Source organism: Nycticebus coucang, chromosome 13, assembly GCF_027406575.1.
Source record: "Nycticebus coucang isolate mNycCou1 chromosome 13, mNycCou1.pri, whole genome shotgun sequence".
In the NCBI taxonomy this organism is placed as follows: Eukaryota; Metazoa; Chordata; class Mammalia; order Primates; family Lorisidae; genus Nycticebus; species Nycticebus coucang.
In genome coordinates, this window is record NC_069792.1 from 9,928,071 (window position 1) to 9,945,315 (window position 17,245).

Genomic DNA, 17,245 nt, shown 5'->3' on the forward strand with positions numbered 1-17,245 from the left:
AAGCATGTCCCAGGTAGTCCCAAGTGTTCGTGGAGGGGCGGGAGGTGGGAGGGGAGAGGTGCTGGGCATGGAGAGGGAGCCACTGCTGAAGGCCAGCTTCAGTGAAGAAAGGAAGGATTATTAGTATTTGAGAAATATCCCCAGGGTCTCTTCTACTTCCTAGTGTTGTAGCAAAAGGCTGGAAAGCATTAGAATAAATCATTCTTCACACCTAAATAAAATTCCCTATCTCACCAGTTTTCTAGGCTACCCCTTTGGAACTGAGCCCATCACACAAAATGTGTAACCAATAGAAACAGTCCTACACCCCAAAACCATCATTTCAACCAGGTTTGGTACCTAGGAAATGATTAAACTTAGAAATATCCCTGCTTTTTCCAGTCGTAAGTGCTTTACTTCCTTCTACTGTTCTTAATCCCCCTGCAATCACATTATTTTAAAAAAACTACAGTAAGCATACAGTTAGATATTTAAATATTAGTTCAATTATTGTAAATAAGCAGAATATCAATGTTCTTAATATAGTAACTTTCAAAATATATTTTAAATTGTGAGAATACTAAACCACATTTGCTATGTTAAAAGCTCATAATTCATTTTGCACAGATATTTAAAATTTCTAATAGCATAACATCCCATAAAGTCGAGATAGCTATATGTGAGGTTTCTGTATATCTGATTTAGTGGCCCAAACCACGATTGTTTGGTTTATGGCCTTTCTTGCCTATGCATTTATTTGAAACCTATTTAAAGGCCTCAAAACTTGTGGAAGGTGCCAGCCAATAAAACTCCCAGGGGAGTTTTAATTATACAAATGATGTATGAAGTATCAACTATGAATTTCCCAAAGTAGAAGTCCTGGAGGTAGGTGGAGAACTAATCAAGCATGATGCTCTAAATTGCTTATTACCCTCCCCCTCCTGCTCTGCCCCCTCCTCCTCCCATCCTCTTCCTTTCCCTTACATTTATTAATCAAAATAGGAATACTCCATCTTAATATGCTTGCAAATTCTGTATTTTAGATGTGATAAATACTGCCACGTTGAAGTACAATATGCGATACACTCTAAATAGGAAAATAAACGCAGAAGAGATTTTACAGAGCCCATCATAAGTCTCATTTTCTAAAGTTATCAGAGGTCTAAAGTTTGCCCTGATATTTTCAAACAGAGTTCATTACAAATGGGTCCTTCTTCCTGCTTTTATATGGAAAAAGTATACCGAGCCCTTCTCATTTCAATGATAAAAGGTAAGCATTCCAAATATCCATTATTCTTTACTCCATAGATCACTAGAATTAAGCCTGAGTTTGCGTTCTGGACTTCCTTGTTTCTAAATGAACCAAAGAAAGATTCAGGACATAATTCCGCAAAGGCAACCCCTGAGAACAGTAAAGCCCATCATTCCCCTCCCACTGTTGCCAAGGTCACCATCCCTGTCATTAGCCATGTCATAACATAATCGTATTACTACTCCTATGTGGGCAGATACTGAGCAATAACTGAACACATCGCATCATTGTAAAAATGAAAAAGTGTTACTTCTTTGTCCTATTTTAGCATAAAATCAGTGAAAACGATCTTTGGAAATGACATGGCGCTAAGAAACTGAAAGGAACTGTTAGTACTCTGTAGGTATGGATTTAAACTGATAATCTGACATTTTCAACCAGAACAAAAAATAGGACTGCATTTTACTCCCGAACTCCACTTGCGAGCTCATTTAATCTAATTTCTTGGGTAGCACTCAGTTCAATTAAGGGCTAGGCTGTTACTTAAAATAGTCTAATTAGATGAAACTCCACTATTGTATCCATCTTTCAGTGTCTGAAATATAATCGTGCTGTAAGGTGCAAGAGGTGAACGCTGTTACCTCTCGCCTACTTGCATCTGTCCAGTCTGTGAGCGACATTGTTATTTCCAAGACTGACCTATATACAGCAACATGCCATCCGTTCTGGCTGTTTGTATAAGAGAGACGCCTCACACACTCTCCACAGCCGTCACTCGCATTGTTCCCTCCATGGGCTATGTGAAAATGGAGGGTAGTTGGCCCAGCTCATCATGTAATGTGCTTTTACAACAGAGCCACGTTAGATTAAACTGATTCCAAAAATGCCTCCTGTAGAGTTTATTAACTGAAAAATGTAAGTAGTGCTTTGGCAATCTCTAGGACAGCTGTACTGGAAAGTGTCAGCAGAGTAAAACAATCACATTTTAGTTTAGAAAAGCTTCAGGAAGAGGATATTCATTTTCTCCATTAGGATCTCTTCTGACATTTGAAAAAAAAAAAAAAAGTCACTGGGAAACTGTAGTTACAGTATCAGGACACTAAAATACACAAAGATACTGGTTTCCCTGGGATTTAACACACCAACTTTAAATAGCAAAGTGCTGACAGGTTTAAAATAAAGATAATCAGTAATTTATGATCTTATCACCCTATTAAAAACAAATCACCTGACAAAGTGACTGTTATTTGTAATAAACTACACATTCATTACACCTCTGAAGAAGACAAGGTTTACTTTGCAGTCTTGTCTCTTTGAGGATGTCTTATACAGCCTATTTTTACCAAGTGCAGGTACAGATTTCTTAACTTCATCTCTTCCAAACTTCTGCCCTTCTTCTGTCTTTCTGCAAATCCACTTGAATCAATGCAAAAATGAACCCTAGCTGACTACATTCTAAGCAGCTAAAATTATGGAGCTAGACGGAAATTGTGCACCAATGCGAATCACCATGGAGTAAAAAACTGAAGTGTCTGGGCTTTATGGGGCCTAGAAAACTACCCAGTACATTTAATATCATCAAATCAGTGACAAATATCTCTGATGGACTGTTTTATCAGATGGGCCAGGGAAGATGGACCTGGAGAAACATTTCCATGAAGTCTTTTCCTACTATTAAAAACATGTCTTATGACTTTGCATTTTTAAAAATCTATTATTCCCCAGGGTAAGTTAAATAGCAGACTTGCAACTAGTCTATAGAAAGGGGTGCTAATTTGCATTTAAAAAGAACAGTTTGCTTCTTATAGGGGATGACTTAAAAGGAACTTCAATGAGCTAGTAAAGAAATTCTGAAGACTTTCTAAATCAATTTATTCAATTCACAGCACAGCCCACTAAAATTACTTAAAACAATTAATTGGAAAGTGATTTAATATATTGAAGTAATTCCTGATTTTCCAAAGCATTTAACTTTTAAATTAAATCTGACCTTACTATCACAAGAATGACGAGTAAAATGTGTATCCAACACATTACCTTCTTTTGGGAGCCTAAAATCACTGATACATTTAATAAGATTTGTCCAGTTTCATTACCCAAATGGTTCTGGGCTTTTGGTTCCGGCAACTACCTCAGGATGCATCCACTCTCCAAGAAAGGACTGCTACTTTATTTTATTACTATTATTCTCTTTTAGTAATAGTATTGGTGGCATAAGCAAAATAAAAAATAAAACGTAACACAATAATTGAGTGTAAAGGCAAAACAGATTTTAGAGTGAAAGAACTAGTTCCCATTAAAAAATGAAACTTCATTCACACAAACTCCTCTGTGCTAGCCAAAGTGCCCCGCACCTCTCAACCTGCCCTTAGGTAAAGGGCTCCCGTATGATGAAAGCCTTTCTGCCTTGCCCAAGACAAGATTTCCCTCTTTTCTAACTTGCATAACCACCATGGGCACACACCTCAGCCCTCTGGGTACGCGGTACACTGTACACAGAGCACCGAGGACCTTCTCCACAGGGAAGGGAGCGTGTGCGCGCGCGCGCGTTAGGATTGCCCAAGACTCAGAGCTGCAAGTGGGTCTCAAAGTGGCGACCCCGGGGCTGAGAAAGCAGCACGCTAAATACCACTGTACACTTAAAAAATAATAATAATAAAAGCTGTTTGGTGGTGCTTGGACACCAGGCAAACGCTGGGAGTCCCAAGATTTTTCTTGTGGAACCTACTGCGGGGTCGACAGGGAAGTGCCTGAAGGGGTTGGATCAGGCGGATTTATCATCGAGCAAGTGCTGGGCATCTAAAAGGCCCGCCCAGGGTTTCAGAGAACTCAATTCTCCCCGCCAGCGTTCATCCGGCGGGATTGCTTAGACACATCTAACAAGCCCGCGGAGGGGACAGTCGTGATCCTGCAGCTGCTCTGGGGAACCAGTTCTTCTGTGTCTTCCCACTTGAGAAGCCCAGAGAATAATCCCCTCCATAACAGAGGGGTACTCCATACAGAGTTAGTACTCCCTGTTCTAACTTTGCAGTAGCCCCCGCTGGCGCCCCACCTCCGGGTCACCGGCACGGTCCCCTTGCCCCCAACACCCTCTGCCCAGACACCCTAGGTACGCGGGTGGTGGGTACAACCCAATCTGGACCCTACTCCAACCCCCCGAGCCAAGTGGGAGATCTTTGGACTTGAATGCAACGCGCTTGCTCAGCTCCCAACAAACTTGCGATCTCCGCGCGCACCCCCCAACCTGGAGCTGTTCCCCAAACGGTGACCCGGCTACTGCACAGTCCTCTGGCCCGCGGATCTGTGTCCGAACCCCAAGGCTCGGCCTCCGGAACCGGTTTGGGAAAACAAAAGCGTTGTGGGGCACTTTTCCAGGTAGGGGGTGGGGACGCCTCCCGGGTCCCTGCACCCCGACTCCCGGCTGCTCCCTGGCAACTAATCCCGGGCAGGGAAGCGGTGCTACAAGCTCCTACAGCCTGAGAGAGAGAGGGAGGGAGAAGGGAGAACTGGTAAATAAACTGAATTCCCTTTCTCTGCCTCCGTTCCAGGACCCCAGACACACCCCCAAAGTATTCCGTGTTTATTCTCTTATTATTTTTTTAAACGCCCCCCGGCAAACCTAGGCAGGGATCCTTAGTCACAAACAGCAGGAAGGAAGGAATCCGAGCAAATCGTGTCACTTTCCGCACAATCGCGGTGTTTGGCAAACCCCCGGAGCTACTCCACAATATTTACTACCCCAGCGCACGCAGGGCTGCAGCCGGCTGCGAGCCGAGCGCGCCCGGGACCGGCCTCCGCCGAGCCGGCCCTGTCCGCCGAGCCGGCCCCGTCCACCCAGCTGGCCCCGCCGCGGCCCGGCCGCCGCCGCCCCCCTCCCGGGATCACGCAGCGAGAACATCGTGGAAACAAAAGCAGAGCGTTCACCTTGTTGCAATAGTAGGGGTCCAGGCAGGGAGAAGGTCCCAGACAGGGAGCGTCGGGCGCAGCAGCGGGCTGGGCTGGAGGTGGATAAAATCTTACGTCCATTTCACTCTCACATCAAGCAACTCCTTTTCTTTTCCTTTTTAAAAAAGTGTTCAGCAAAACAAGCTTAGACGGAACAGAGAGAGGTGTCTGGGCTCGGGAGTAAAAGAAACACCTTCCTTCCCTCACATCCGTTTGTGGTTTGTTTAAGAAGAAGAGGAGAAAAAAAAAAGAAAAAAAAAAAAAGAGGGGGGAAAAGCGCTCAACTCTCCCCCAAGCCGCGGCGCGCACCCGTCGGCGCCGAGCGCGCAGCCTGCTCCGCCGCCGCCTCTCGGTCCCGCCGCCGCCGCCGCCACCGCCGGGCAGGTAACTTCATGCGCTCATTGTCCCCCCGCCTCCCGCGCCCCTCGCCGCCCGGAACACGCGCTCGGGCTCTAGGTACTGGGCGTTTTATTGGAGACTCTGAGTTACTCTGCTGGTAGTTTATTTTCTCCACCTTGGAGGCCCGGGATGGGGGTTGGGGGATAAGGAGGGGACCGGGCAGGAGGGGGGAGAGCGCCCCGGGCCGGGCGGGGTGGGGAAAGCGGCGGGACTCGGGCTGCTCGCGGCCCAATGGCTGCTGCTCGCGGCCGGGAACCCGAGGAGGGAGGAGACGAGGAGGAGGAGGAGAAAGAGGAGGAGAGAGCGGCGAGAAGTGGGTAGAAGCGGCAGGACCCCTGGGAGCCTCCGCCGAACTCAAGCCCCGCTCCTTGGGGCCAGTGAGTCGCACACAAAGGGACTGGCGAGGCCCAGCCTCCGGCGGCCTCGGGGCACCGCGGGGAGTGCGCAGCGAGGGGGCGCTGTGGAGCACCCCGCCCCGCAGCCCCGCCCCCGGCCCTCCCCGACCCCACCCACCCCCTTCGCGGCCGTCCCCACCCCTGTCTCAGAGCCCCCTACCACCTCCTACGCTGCTGTCCCCACTCCTGTCACTGCGCCCCCGGCCCCTATTCCCGGCCGGTTGTGGAGGTGACTTTTCTGCGCAGCTCTGCTCCTGGGGTCCGAGAAGCCGCAGGGAGCGCGGCCCCTCTGTGCACAGTGAGCGGTCCCAGGGACCCGAGCAGAAGGCTGGGCAAGGAGCTGCCCGCCTGGGGGCGGAGGGACCGTGAGAGTTGCACCTCGCGCGCCTTCAGCCCGCACCCCTCGATGATAGCGTACCCCACTAGAGGGTTTGCTAAGGTTGAGGCTGCCTTGGGGACTCACAAAACACCTTAGGGGTTATTCGAAGGGTAAATAAAAAACCAATTACCAGCACATGATCAGGGTGGAAGGAAAACATCAGGATTTGCTAGTTGACCTTCGTGGGAATCTTCTCTTTTTTTATATCTGTACGCCCAAAATGCTCTTGGCGGGCCGGGGAAGACTTACCTGTAGTGCGCCTCCCCATTTCTCCAGTGAGTAATCAGGAAATCGCCACTTGTGGCGCCCCGCCCCCCACTTTGCCTTCTCAGCTGGAAACGCACAACTTGATCTCCTGGTGGTTGGGATAATTTAGGATCTCTTGGCTGTGGTCCAGCATTTATTCCTGGGGCAGGTGGCCTGGGTGCAAAGTCCAAGTAAGAGTGGGCAATATTTACCTTCTCAGGAGAGAGCAGCCTGGCACAGGAGGGCCAGGGCCCTCCCAACAAAGGGGCCTGGAACCCCCTTCATCCGTTCCCCTTGTTTCTGGAGCCAAGGACAATACTGAAAACAGTTTGCTGCTGTACACACCTCTTTAGTACAAGTTCACTGCCCACCGCTCTGTGCTACTTTCCCATAGCTACGTCTCTGGCCCTGCAATGGAGAGTGCCAGTCAAGTGAAAGCAGAGACCCGGGAAGAGAAATCTAAGACTATAGGAAATAGTAAAATTAATATTGCTAGCTTAGTTGACTATGCAAGATTCCTCCAGGTTCCTGTCTTTGTACTCTTTATATCCTGTTCCTTTTTCTCTTCAGCCATTGTTTTTCTTTCTTCTCATTATCATTTTTATAAATAGCAAAAATGTAGTGAAGGTTGGGGAGAGAAGAAGGAACAAGTAAGAAAAAAAGAATTCCTCTCCCCATTTGCAAGTCCTTCAAGGCCCCAAATAAGTAAGAAATAGAAAATGTGTTCATACTCCTAATTAAGGTCTTATAATAAAATGTAAATGAAGTTTTATGATTTATAACATCAGCTTTCAAAATTCAATTGCAGTTGCTAAATATGCCTATGAAATATGCCTTCTACAATAATAATAATAAGCCTTTTAGATTTAAATTAAACATTTCTAAACTTAAATTTCTGTCATCAAACCAACACTTATTACCAATGTATTGCATCATTTCAAACCTTGATTTTTAAATATTTTATTAGAATCCATAACAGATTTTTCTTCTTCTTTTTTCTTTTTAGACAGAGACTCACTTTGTCGCCCTTGGTAAAGTGCCATGGTGTCATAGCTCACAGCAACCTCAAACTCCTGGGCACAAATAATTCTCTTGCTTCAGCCTCCCTAGTAGCTGGGACTATAGGCACCCACCACAATCCCCAGCTATTTAGAGATGGGGTCTTGCTCAGGCTGGTCTAATAACAGAGTTTTTTTGTTTAGGGGTTTTTGTTTTTGTTTTTGTTTTTTTTGCAGTTTTTGGATGGGGTCGGGTTTGAACCCGCCACCCCTGGCGTATGGCGCTGGTGCCCTACTCCTTGAGCCACAGGCGCCGCCTATAACAGATTTTTGTTTGAGAGCCTTGTGGATATTAGGAAGATGAGATGAAATGGTTCAGCACTGAACATTATCATTATCAGCATCTTGAAAGCTGGGAGACAATGATATCTTCCTTTTTGCTCTCAAGGCCTATTGTTTTTCTCTACTTTGAGGGAAAAACAAAATGCATGGACCTGTGCATTCCTGTACTTAATCAAGGGCCTGGTTTCTCCCATATGGAGTATGTGCAGTCAAAGCAGTGTGGTGCAGTGGGGAGGAATATGAGCTGTTGAAAGGAAAATCCCTTAACTCCAATCATTTATACACGGGAAGAAGACCATGAAGGTCATCTCAGTGTAAGCTGAAAAAATACTGTCTTTATAACGCTCTATCCAAGGCCCATCATAAACTGAATGGATGTATTTCTACCAAGAAAAACTTGGGGAAAGTTGAATATCGAAACTTCGGAGTGAATCATATTAATTTAGAAAAGAGAGTAGTAGAAAGGTATTCCATTACATTTCAGTCCTAGGACTATTCAGTTTCCTATCATGGCTAAGTAAAATACTCATTTATTTGTCCATTCATTCATTCATTTGTACATTATTCAACACAGAGCTCAGTGAAAAGTACTAATGCTGTGTACCATGTATAGGTATAAAATATAAAAACCAGTTACTGAAAATGGTTTCTGCTCTAGATAAGTTTGTAGTCTTGTTAAATAGTCTTTTCCAACCTGGTCTGGTCAGTGGAATCTCTTAGCAGTTTTTAAAAGTTCCTATGCCAGGGCCGCACCTATATAGATTCTGATTATTCATTTTGGTAGGGCCTAGGCATAGGAATTTTTAAAAGCTACCCAATGGTTATAAGAAGTGGAGACAAAGGAAATGTTAGCCTGAAATTTTAATAAATAGGCTGGATTGTTGTTTTGTGTTAGTCCTTACAAGAGGACGGGCCCCCATTTCCAGCACCCCATGTTCTGCACAGTCCTTTTAGAGGAGGAGTTTGATAATCTATCCAGTTACTCCAAGGAAACCTATATAAATTGTATAGTTCCAGTTTTCGACTTACTCACCTGAACAAGGAACTTTTTATACTCTTAATTATCAGAATATGTAAGCCTGTAAACAAACCATCTCCTTACCAGTACTAATGTAAAACCATCAATACCTACAATTTATGAAATGCCTGCTATGTCCTAGACCTGGTCCTAATTTCTTTGCATTGAGTTTCACTGTCTCATTTAATTTTACAGATTACATTAGATAGCTTAACCGGTGATTACAAACCACACTGAACATTATTTGATTTTGTTGCCTCACCATTACCCATCTTCATTTTAATTATAGGTTTACAAATTGCTGTGTTTTCAAATTTGCAGTTGTTTCCACAGACCACATTTCGTGTTTACCAATTCTTCATATCATGCAGGTGAGTCCTAAATCTTGTAGTGATGTCTCCAAATCACATACAGAATGTGTTACTTTGGGAAAATAGCCTCTAGACAGTTAATCCTATCTGTGATTTATGAGAGTCTTATAAAAATCATTCAACAAAAAATGGCACTTTCCGACAGGCATTTTTTGTTAGATTTTGGAGTTGGTTTTTCTTCAAGAGCGGAAACCTTCTATTGATTGACTGTGAGAATGAAACCACATCTATAGAGGGATTGATTTTTCAGTGCCAAATATTAAAATCAAAATCAAAGCTTGCCATATTATATACCTGAATTAATAAGTAATACCTGAATGAATTAATATTCATTACTTTGCTGGCTTCTTATGTAATGGGGGAATTTTTCAGAGATAGCCAATGTCACATTTTTTTCCCAGTGAGAAGAAAGCCTCATTCTTTAAAAATAGCATTCATCTGGACCATCCGGTATTAAAAGGCATCTGGTCATGTATGTGTATGCAGATTTACCTTCCCAACCAGGTCGTAGGGTGAAGTCACCACGTTTGTTTCCTTAGAACCTAACCAGTACTGAGTCCTATGTATTTGAAAGATTCAAAAAGCATCATTAGGGGCAGTGCCTGTGGCTCAAGGAGTAGGGCGCCAGCCCCATATACTGAGGGTGGTGGGTTCAAGCCTGCCCCCAGCCAAAACTACAAAAAGAAAATGAAGAAAAAAAAGAATAAAGACCAAATGTATGACTTTGATTTAAAAAAAAAAAAAAGCATCATTAATGGTTTCAATGGGAAATGTTTACATTTTCTCAATTTACCAGTTAGAATTTACTATTGTCCAGGGTTGCTTACCATTTTTCTGAACTAATTTAAATGTAAAATAGGACAATATGCCATAAGTAATGTCCTGGGATGGAAGAACACAGACCGCTGAAGTTTATTTCCTGGAGAGACTAGTGAGAAATGACTAGATTGTAAGTCTTTCAACCAGAAAATAAAGGATTTCAGAATGATGAGGAAAGTTTGAAGGAAATGATACAGGGTCCACAGATAGCTCACATGGTACTAAATGACTCATAAAATGCAGTATTTTTTATATAATTTGGGAAGTGTGCCATGCTTGTACATCTCACCATTGAGTGTGGTACAGTACTTTGATCTTCAACAATACACAACATTTGTGGCATAATAGCTATAATAGGACTATTCAGCTATTTTACACGGCAATAATCCAGTCCTCTCTCATCAGGATAAACTGTGAGGACAAATCCTTTCAAAATCAGAATTAGTTCCTTGTAGAAGAGTGAGGCTACAATTATCCCTTAAATAGGAGCAGCTGCAACATGGGATCAGCCTGGAGCGTGGCAGTGAAGTGTTTTTCCAATGCAATTAAATGGATTTTTTAATGCAAACTAATATTCTATAAAAAGTCAATTGGAAGGGGAGTAGGTATGGAATTGCTAAGATGAAAGGAACAATCATTTTGCTTACCTGAGTTAATATTCCTGCCTTAGTAAATGCTATTTTGGTGAAAATAGATAATCAAGGCTCATATTTTCCCCATGAAGTGGGGCCCAAAAGGGAACCAGAGTGATACAAAGGAAAGATAATTCTGGTTTCTTTGAACGCTCTCTGTCTTATTTTTAAACGTATTCATAGCTATGTTTTGCTATTGTTGTTTTTCAAAAAGGTATGATCAGCGTCAACAGCAACATTTCAATTTGAAAAGGAAAGATAGTACTGGAGTGGAGAAACAAAGAGGGAAGGACTCACAGGACTTAGACTCCTCCGTGCCTGCGTCCAGAGTGAGACAAAGAGGGATAGGGCCTTAGCTTCTTATTGCAGAGGTGAGTAAAGGATCGGCAAACAGGACCCGCAAGAAAGATTAAAGCACCTATCTAGAGAAGGGATACTGTCTTCAGCTGGTGTGCACCCGGAGTTCTTTCACACGCACCAGGGGAAGTACACCTCCACTGAAGATCAACATGAGGAACTGGAGGATGTCGTCACACACGGGAGTCGTTTTCCCCAGTCTGATCTTCAGTGTACTGCCAAGGAGAGTTGTGGGCTCTCCACAGGACTGATTTTAAAATCTCTGCAACCAAAGCAGGCTTGGCAAGTCACCTGTTCACCCACTGATACCCTTCTTGAAATATGCCTTCCTTATATAAGACTGAGTGGACAGAGGGTTTGAACTTAGTCCAAATTCTCTAGAGGACTTCGGTGATCATGAATTTTGGACAACATACAGTACAGTTCGTCTAACCCAGGCGTCCTCAAACTTTGTAAACGGGGCCAGTTCACTGTCCCTCAGACCGTTGGAGGGCCGGACTATAGTTTAAAAAAGAAACAAACTATGAACAAATTCCTATGCACACTGCACATATCTTATTTTGAAGTAAAAAACAAAATGGGAACAAATACAATTCACACCGCTTCATGCGGCCCGCGGGCTGCAGTTTGAGGACTAAACAATGAGCCAGAGAAACTGTCCTTGTTCTTGGAAGCCTGAAAATGCTTTCTTTTCCATTAGTTCTTGTTTCTAAATAGTTTCAAGGACTTCAGTTACACAAAAAAAGTAGCAAATATCGGATTGTTTGCAGGTAAAATTTAAGATACAACCTGTAACTAGTAATTTAAACATTACAATTTTAGAAGTTTTGTTAAAGGATAGGCTTACATGATAGGGATGGCCTTTCTCAGAGACAAAGATGAAACACATGAATCCTCCTGCCTTACTATATTTTGACGTGTAGCCTTCATTAATATGAAATGCATACATGTTTAAGACAACAACTCCCCAGCCTCCCACTCAAATAGATAGTTGCTGCTGAAGTCCCACTCTTCCTGTGCAGTCTTCCAGGGATGATTAGGTAAACGTGACTCAGTTTACCCAAGAATCGGGTACTCACTGTTTCCTTTGTCCAAAAGTTTACTTACACTTGACCTTTACATTGTGTGATTGGCTGTCCACCCATGCATTGCTTTGCTTCCACTCTGTCCCTAATGGCCTCTGACTATGCCTGTCGGTATTAGTGTGCCTGATACCGATTTTAAGTTTGTAGAGGGAAAGGACAGAATCTCTTTTGACCCCCATAGATCACCAATTCTCACCAATTACTCTTTGTTCTAAATTGTATCTCCCATTTCATTTCACATGTTGAAGCTCTAGCCTCTGAGGTGTGATGTTTGAAGATGGGGCCTTTGAAAGATAATTAAGTGGAGAGGAGGTCCCAAGAATGGGATTGATCCTCTCAGAGGAGATGCTGGAGAGCTTGCTCGTTCTCTCCCCAGAGGGCACAGTGTATGAGGGCACAGTGAGAAGGCAGCCTTCTACAAACCAGGAGAAACGCCTTTACTAGGAAGGCATTGCGCTGGCACCTAGATCTTAGACTTCCAGTCTCTAGAATTGTGAGAAAATAAATTCCTGGTTAAAGCCACACACTCTATGGTATTTTGTTATAAGAGCCCAAGCTGACAAAGACAACAACTGAGCAATTGTATCCTTAGTCCTGGAAAGGGTTAATTTAGGAAGCTACTCATACAAATTCAAGGTATCAAAATATGTAAACACTTCTACATAATTAAGAGATCTTGGGAAGAGTTACAGTGGTCACATTCTCCATGCTGCCTCATCTGCGTGGTGACATCTAACATCACTTTTAGTTAAGGCAACCTTCAAGGGCCCCCTGTATGTCAGGTGGTGGAGTTAGCAGTACAGTAACACTTGCTGGCTGATGTCCTCCCTGTCGTCTTCCCTTCCCTCTCCTTCTTGGGTGCTTTGCACATTTATGTTTTCTTCTTCTTCTTTTTTTTTTTAGAAACAGGGTCTTGCTATGTTGTCCAGGCTAGTCTCAGACTCCTATGTCCAAGTAATCTCCCACCTCCACCTTTCCAATAGCTGGGACTACAGGTGCACCACCGTACCCAACTTGCCCATTTATGTTTTCTGCATGGCCTCGAAATACATTTGCAATCTCTACAACAGACATTAGCCAGAGAATGAACAGGATTTAAGCCAAGGGAATAGCATGAACAAAGTCAGAGAGGCCTTAAAGATGAACAAAAGTTGAAAACAACTGGAGATTTGCCATAGTTTTTAACGTGCCGAGATGGGAGTAGGAGAGGTAAGGATGTACGCAGTACAGGGAAGGGAGCAGTGAGAGGAGAGGTCAGAGGTCATTCAGATCATTGACACTGTGTGTGTCTAACTGAAGAGCTGGAACTTCGTTTTAATGGAGTTGGGGAATCTTGAAGGGTTTTAACATACGAACTGGCTGTGATATATTTGTATTATAATATTTTATGAACAATGGGCTTTTTACACACTGTTTCTCTTTTAGTAGGGACTCCATAAGCAATTGCACGAGGTACTTAACTACAGAAGGAGAGACCAGATACTTCTTTTTCTGATATTTTGTTAATCTGCTGTCTTAATATCTGTGGTACATAAATATACTCAGAAAAATATTTAATTACACATTGTGACCCTGTGTCATCTACCTTTCTCACCACTTTATATGTTCCAGTCTCAAAATCTCCATCCTCTTAGCCCCAACCTCAACATTTTAAATTATAGAAAACTACGTAGACAGGACTTCAGCCCCTTAGTTGCAATTCTGAAATTCAAAAAGCACTGAATAGTGCTTACAGCTACTTTGAGACACATAGGCAGCAAAACCTAGAGGCTTTATCTAGTCTGACCTGACAAGAAAGAGGCTCTGTGTAGAATTTATTGATCCTGCTCAATAAATATTCATATGTTTTGCTACAGAAATATTCCTGTGCTTAATTATGGGGGACTACTTAAATCCCATGTTAAATGGAGTTTATGTAATATACTGTAATGTGAATTTCAAAACACATTTGGCCCATAGGGTGTGAAATAAGGGATTATGGACCTATAGTTGTAGTAAGCTGAACTCACCATGACTTAGTTTGAAGCAGATGAATAATTTGTCTACAGTAAAATCCACTAGTACTAAGTGTACATATTTGATAAGTTTTGAGAAGTTTTACAGTTGTGAACCACTGCCACTATACAGAAAAATCTACGGTTCGCAAAGTTCCCCTGAGTCTCTGCAGTCCGTCCTCTTTCCCCACCCTCAGTCTTCAGAAACCACTGACTTCATTTTTGTCACTCAAGTTTTGTTTTTTCCAAAATGTCACATAAATCTGATCTTACAGAATGTCGTTTTTCATGTCTGACTACTTGTCTTGAGCATTATGTGTTTGAAATTCAGCCATGTCGCCATAGTAAACATCAGTCGTTTCTTCCTTGTGATTACCGAGTAGTATTCCATTACGAATGTAACACAATTTTGTTTATCCATTCACTGATTGATTGGCATGTACATTCTTTCTTGTTTTAACAATTGGGAATAAAGTCGCTTTGAAAATCTCAACGCAAATGCTTGTATGGATGTATGTTTTCATTTGGGGAAATAAATATCTAGAAATAAGACTGCTGTATAAGATTACTGTGGGTAAATGCATGTTTAAGTGTATAAAAAACTGATTTCAGAAATGATTGCATCATTTTTCATTCCTATCAGAAATGCACAAAAGTTTTAGTTGTCTAAATCCTTGCTAATACTCCACATTAACAATCTTTTCAAGTTGAATCATTCTAGTAGGTGCGTACTAACAACTCATTTAATATTAGCCATTCTATTGAATGTGTCATCTCTTTTATCTTCTTTTTTGAAACAGAGTATTATTCTGTCACTCTAGTAGAGTGCCACTGTGTCATAGCTCACAGCAACTTCAATCCTTGGGCTCACGTGATCCTCATGCCTCAGCCTCCCAAGTAGGTGGGAGTACAGGTGCCCGCCACAACGCCAGTTTTTCTATTTAATAAGAGATGGGGTCTCCCTCTTGCTGGGGTTGGTCTCGAACTCTTGAGCTCAAGCAATCCACACACCTCAGCCTCCCAGAGTGCTGGGATTAAAGGCATGAACAACCACACCTGGCCTTAATTTGTCATACTTCTTATTAATTTACTTTTCCCTAATGACTCATTATATTAAAAATTTCTTCATATGTTTGCTATTAGTGTGTCTTCCTTGATGAGGAGTATTAGAAGCATGTGCCTTTGTAAAATCGTGATGTTTTTCTGCTTATTATTGAATTGTATGAGTTCTTCAGATAATCTGGATATAAGTCCTTTATCAGAGTCTACCAAAAAAGGCTACTAGAAGTAATAAATTAGTTTAGAGACATGGTAGGACACAAGGACAATATGCAAAAAGTAATTACACTACGATATACATGTACCACAACAAACAACTGGATGTTGAGAAAAGCACCATTTATGATAGAATCAAATATATGAAAGACTTAGGCATACATTTCACAAAATGCATGTAGCCATAAAGTTTGTGTGCAATTTAAAATAAAAATTTAAAGTTATTTTAAATTGCACACAGACTTTATGGCCACCCTTTATATAGGAGATGTGTGAACTCAAAATGACAAACAATGCTGGGAGAAATTAAAGAATACCAAAATAAATGGAGAGACAGATTATGTTCATAGTACGGGGGCCTCAACATAATTATGATGTCTTTCTGCCCAAAATGATTTTCAGACTCAGTGAAATCTCAATCAAAATCCCAGGCTTTCTTGTGGAAAATAAGAAGTTTATTTAAAAATTTTTAGGGAAATACAAAGGACCAAAATGTTATTCATTTGAAGAAGAATAAAGTTGGAAGAATTGCAGTACTTGATTTGAAGACTTACCCTAAACCTACGCTAATAGATACCACATGGTCCTGACAGAGGGATAGGCATGTAGACCCATTGAAAAGTCTGTGAACAGACCACACATCCCTGATCAATTGATTTTCAACAAAGTTACCAAGGTAATTCAATGGGGGAAATGTTAGTTTTTCCAACAAATTCTGTTGAGAACATTGGATATTCATTTGTAAAAATAAACCCTTACTTCATACCACATATACAAATTACCAGAGCCCAGATCTGCATAGAAGCTAAAACTATACAATGAGTAATAGAAAATACAACATCAAATCATTGTGATGGGTTAGGTAAAACTTCCTTAGGACACAAAATGCAAGTTATTAGATTGGATTCTAGACGGACTAAGAACTTACTTTCAGAAGACACTGTAAATGAAATGAAAATGCATTCCGCAGACTGGACAAGAACGTCTGATAAATGACTTGTGATGCTCATGTTTTTAATAGTTCTCTGTGTGTGCCCGCTGTTTTCTCCATCTGGCAAGGCCCTTTCTCTTAGTCTTTGCATGAAGAGCTCCTATTTCTCTGGGAGACTCAGCTAGGATGTTAATCAAGCCATCATTTTGTTCAGGAAGGTTTCTCTCACGTCCCAGGCTGCCCATAATATTGATTAGACTATATCTTTCCAGTCAATTTGCATGTCTGTTTTCTATAATAATCAGTTAGCCCAGTGTGGGTAGACAGTGCTTTTTATGCTTTCCTGGGTGCTTGGCCAGAAGGGCACTCACTTTTTCCATATCCCCCAATCCCTCCTCCCTCAACAAAACAATTCATGTTGTCTCTTCTTCCAGATAGAGCTCTGTATCCTTCCATCATCCTGTGACTACAAACTTCTTGAAATAATTTCCTAACTCTTCTAATCCACCCCACTCTTTTATTCTTCAAGACACAGCAGTCTGGTTTTCTACTCCTGAACCGTTTCCTATTGTAACTGTTTTAAGATTTCCATTGAATTTATAATTGTCAGATTCATCGTGCACTCTAGTCCTCTTCTTACTTGACTTAAGAAATGATTCCCTGTTAAATTGCAAAGTCTTTGACCGAGGGGATCCTGCTTAATTTGTCTTGATACATAGCTATACAGGGAGCACCCATATGAAGACAACAAACAAGTAGATAAAGCAGCGTGACAAGAAACAGAAATAAGAGAAATCAAAGGAACATGGAGTTGTAGAGAGTATAGAA

General features: G+C 42.2%; 1 protein-coding gene and 1 long non-coding RNA gene across 2 annotated transcripts in view; one reads left to right on the top strand and one right to left on the bottom strand.

The window, feature by feature from the left end:
- TOX (thymocyte selection associated high mobility group box) overlaps window positions 1–5,546 on the bottom strand; it is a 317,136-nt gene extending 311,590 nt beyond the window's left edge. The window contains exon 1 of the mRNA XM_053559342.1: window positions 5,156–5,546. Coding sequence (XP_053415317.1) covers window positions 5,156–5,257 — 102 coding nt within the window. The 5' untranslated portion in view covers window positions 5,258–5,546. The remainder of the gene's footprint in view (window positions 1–5,155) is intronic.
- Window positions 5,437–14,117, top strand: LOC128563849 (uncharacterized). Its single transcript, XR_008373909.1, has 3 exons — window positions 5,437–5,560; window positions 9,243–9,324; window positions 10,990–14,117. It is a non-coding gene; the product is annotated as an uncharacterized LOC128563849 (long non-coding RNA).
- The last annotated feature ends 3,128 nt before the right edge of the window (window positions 14,118–17,245 follow it).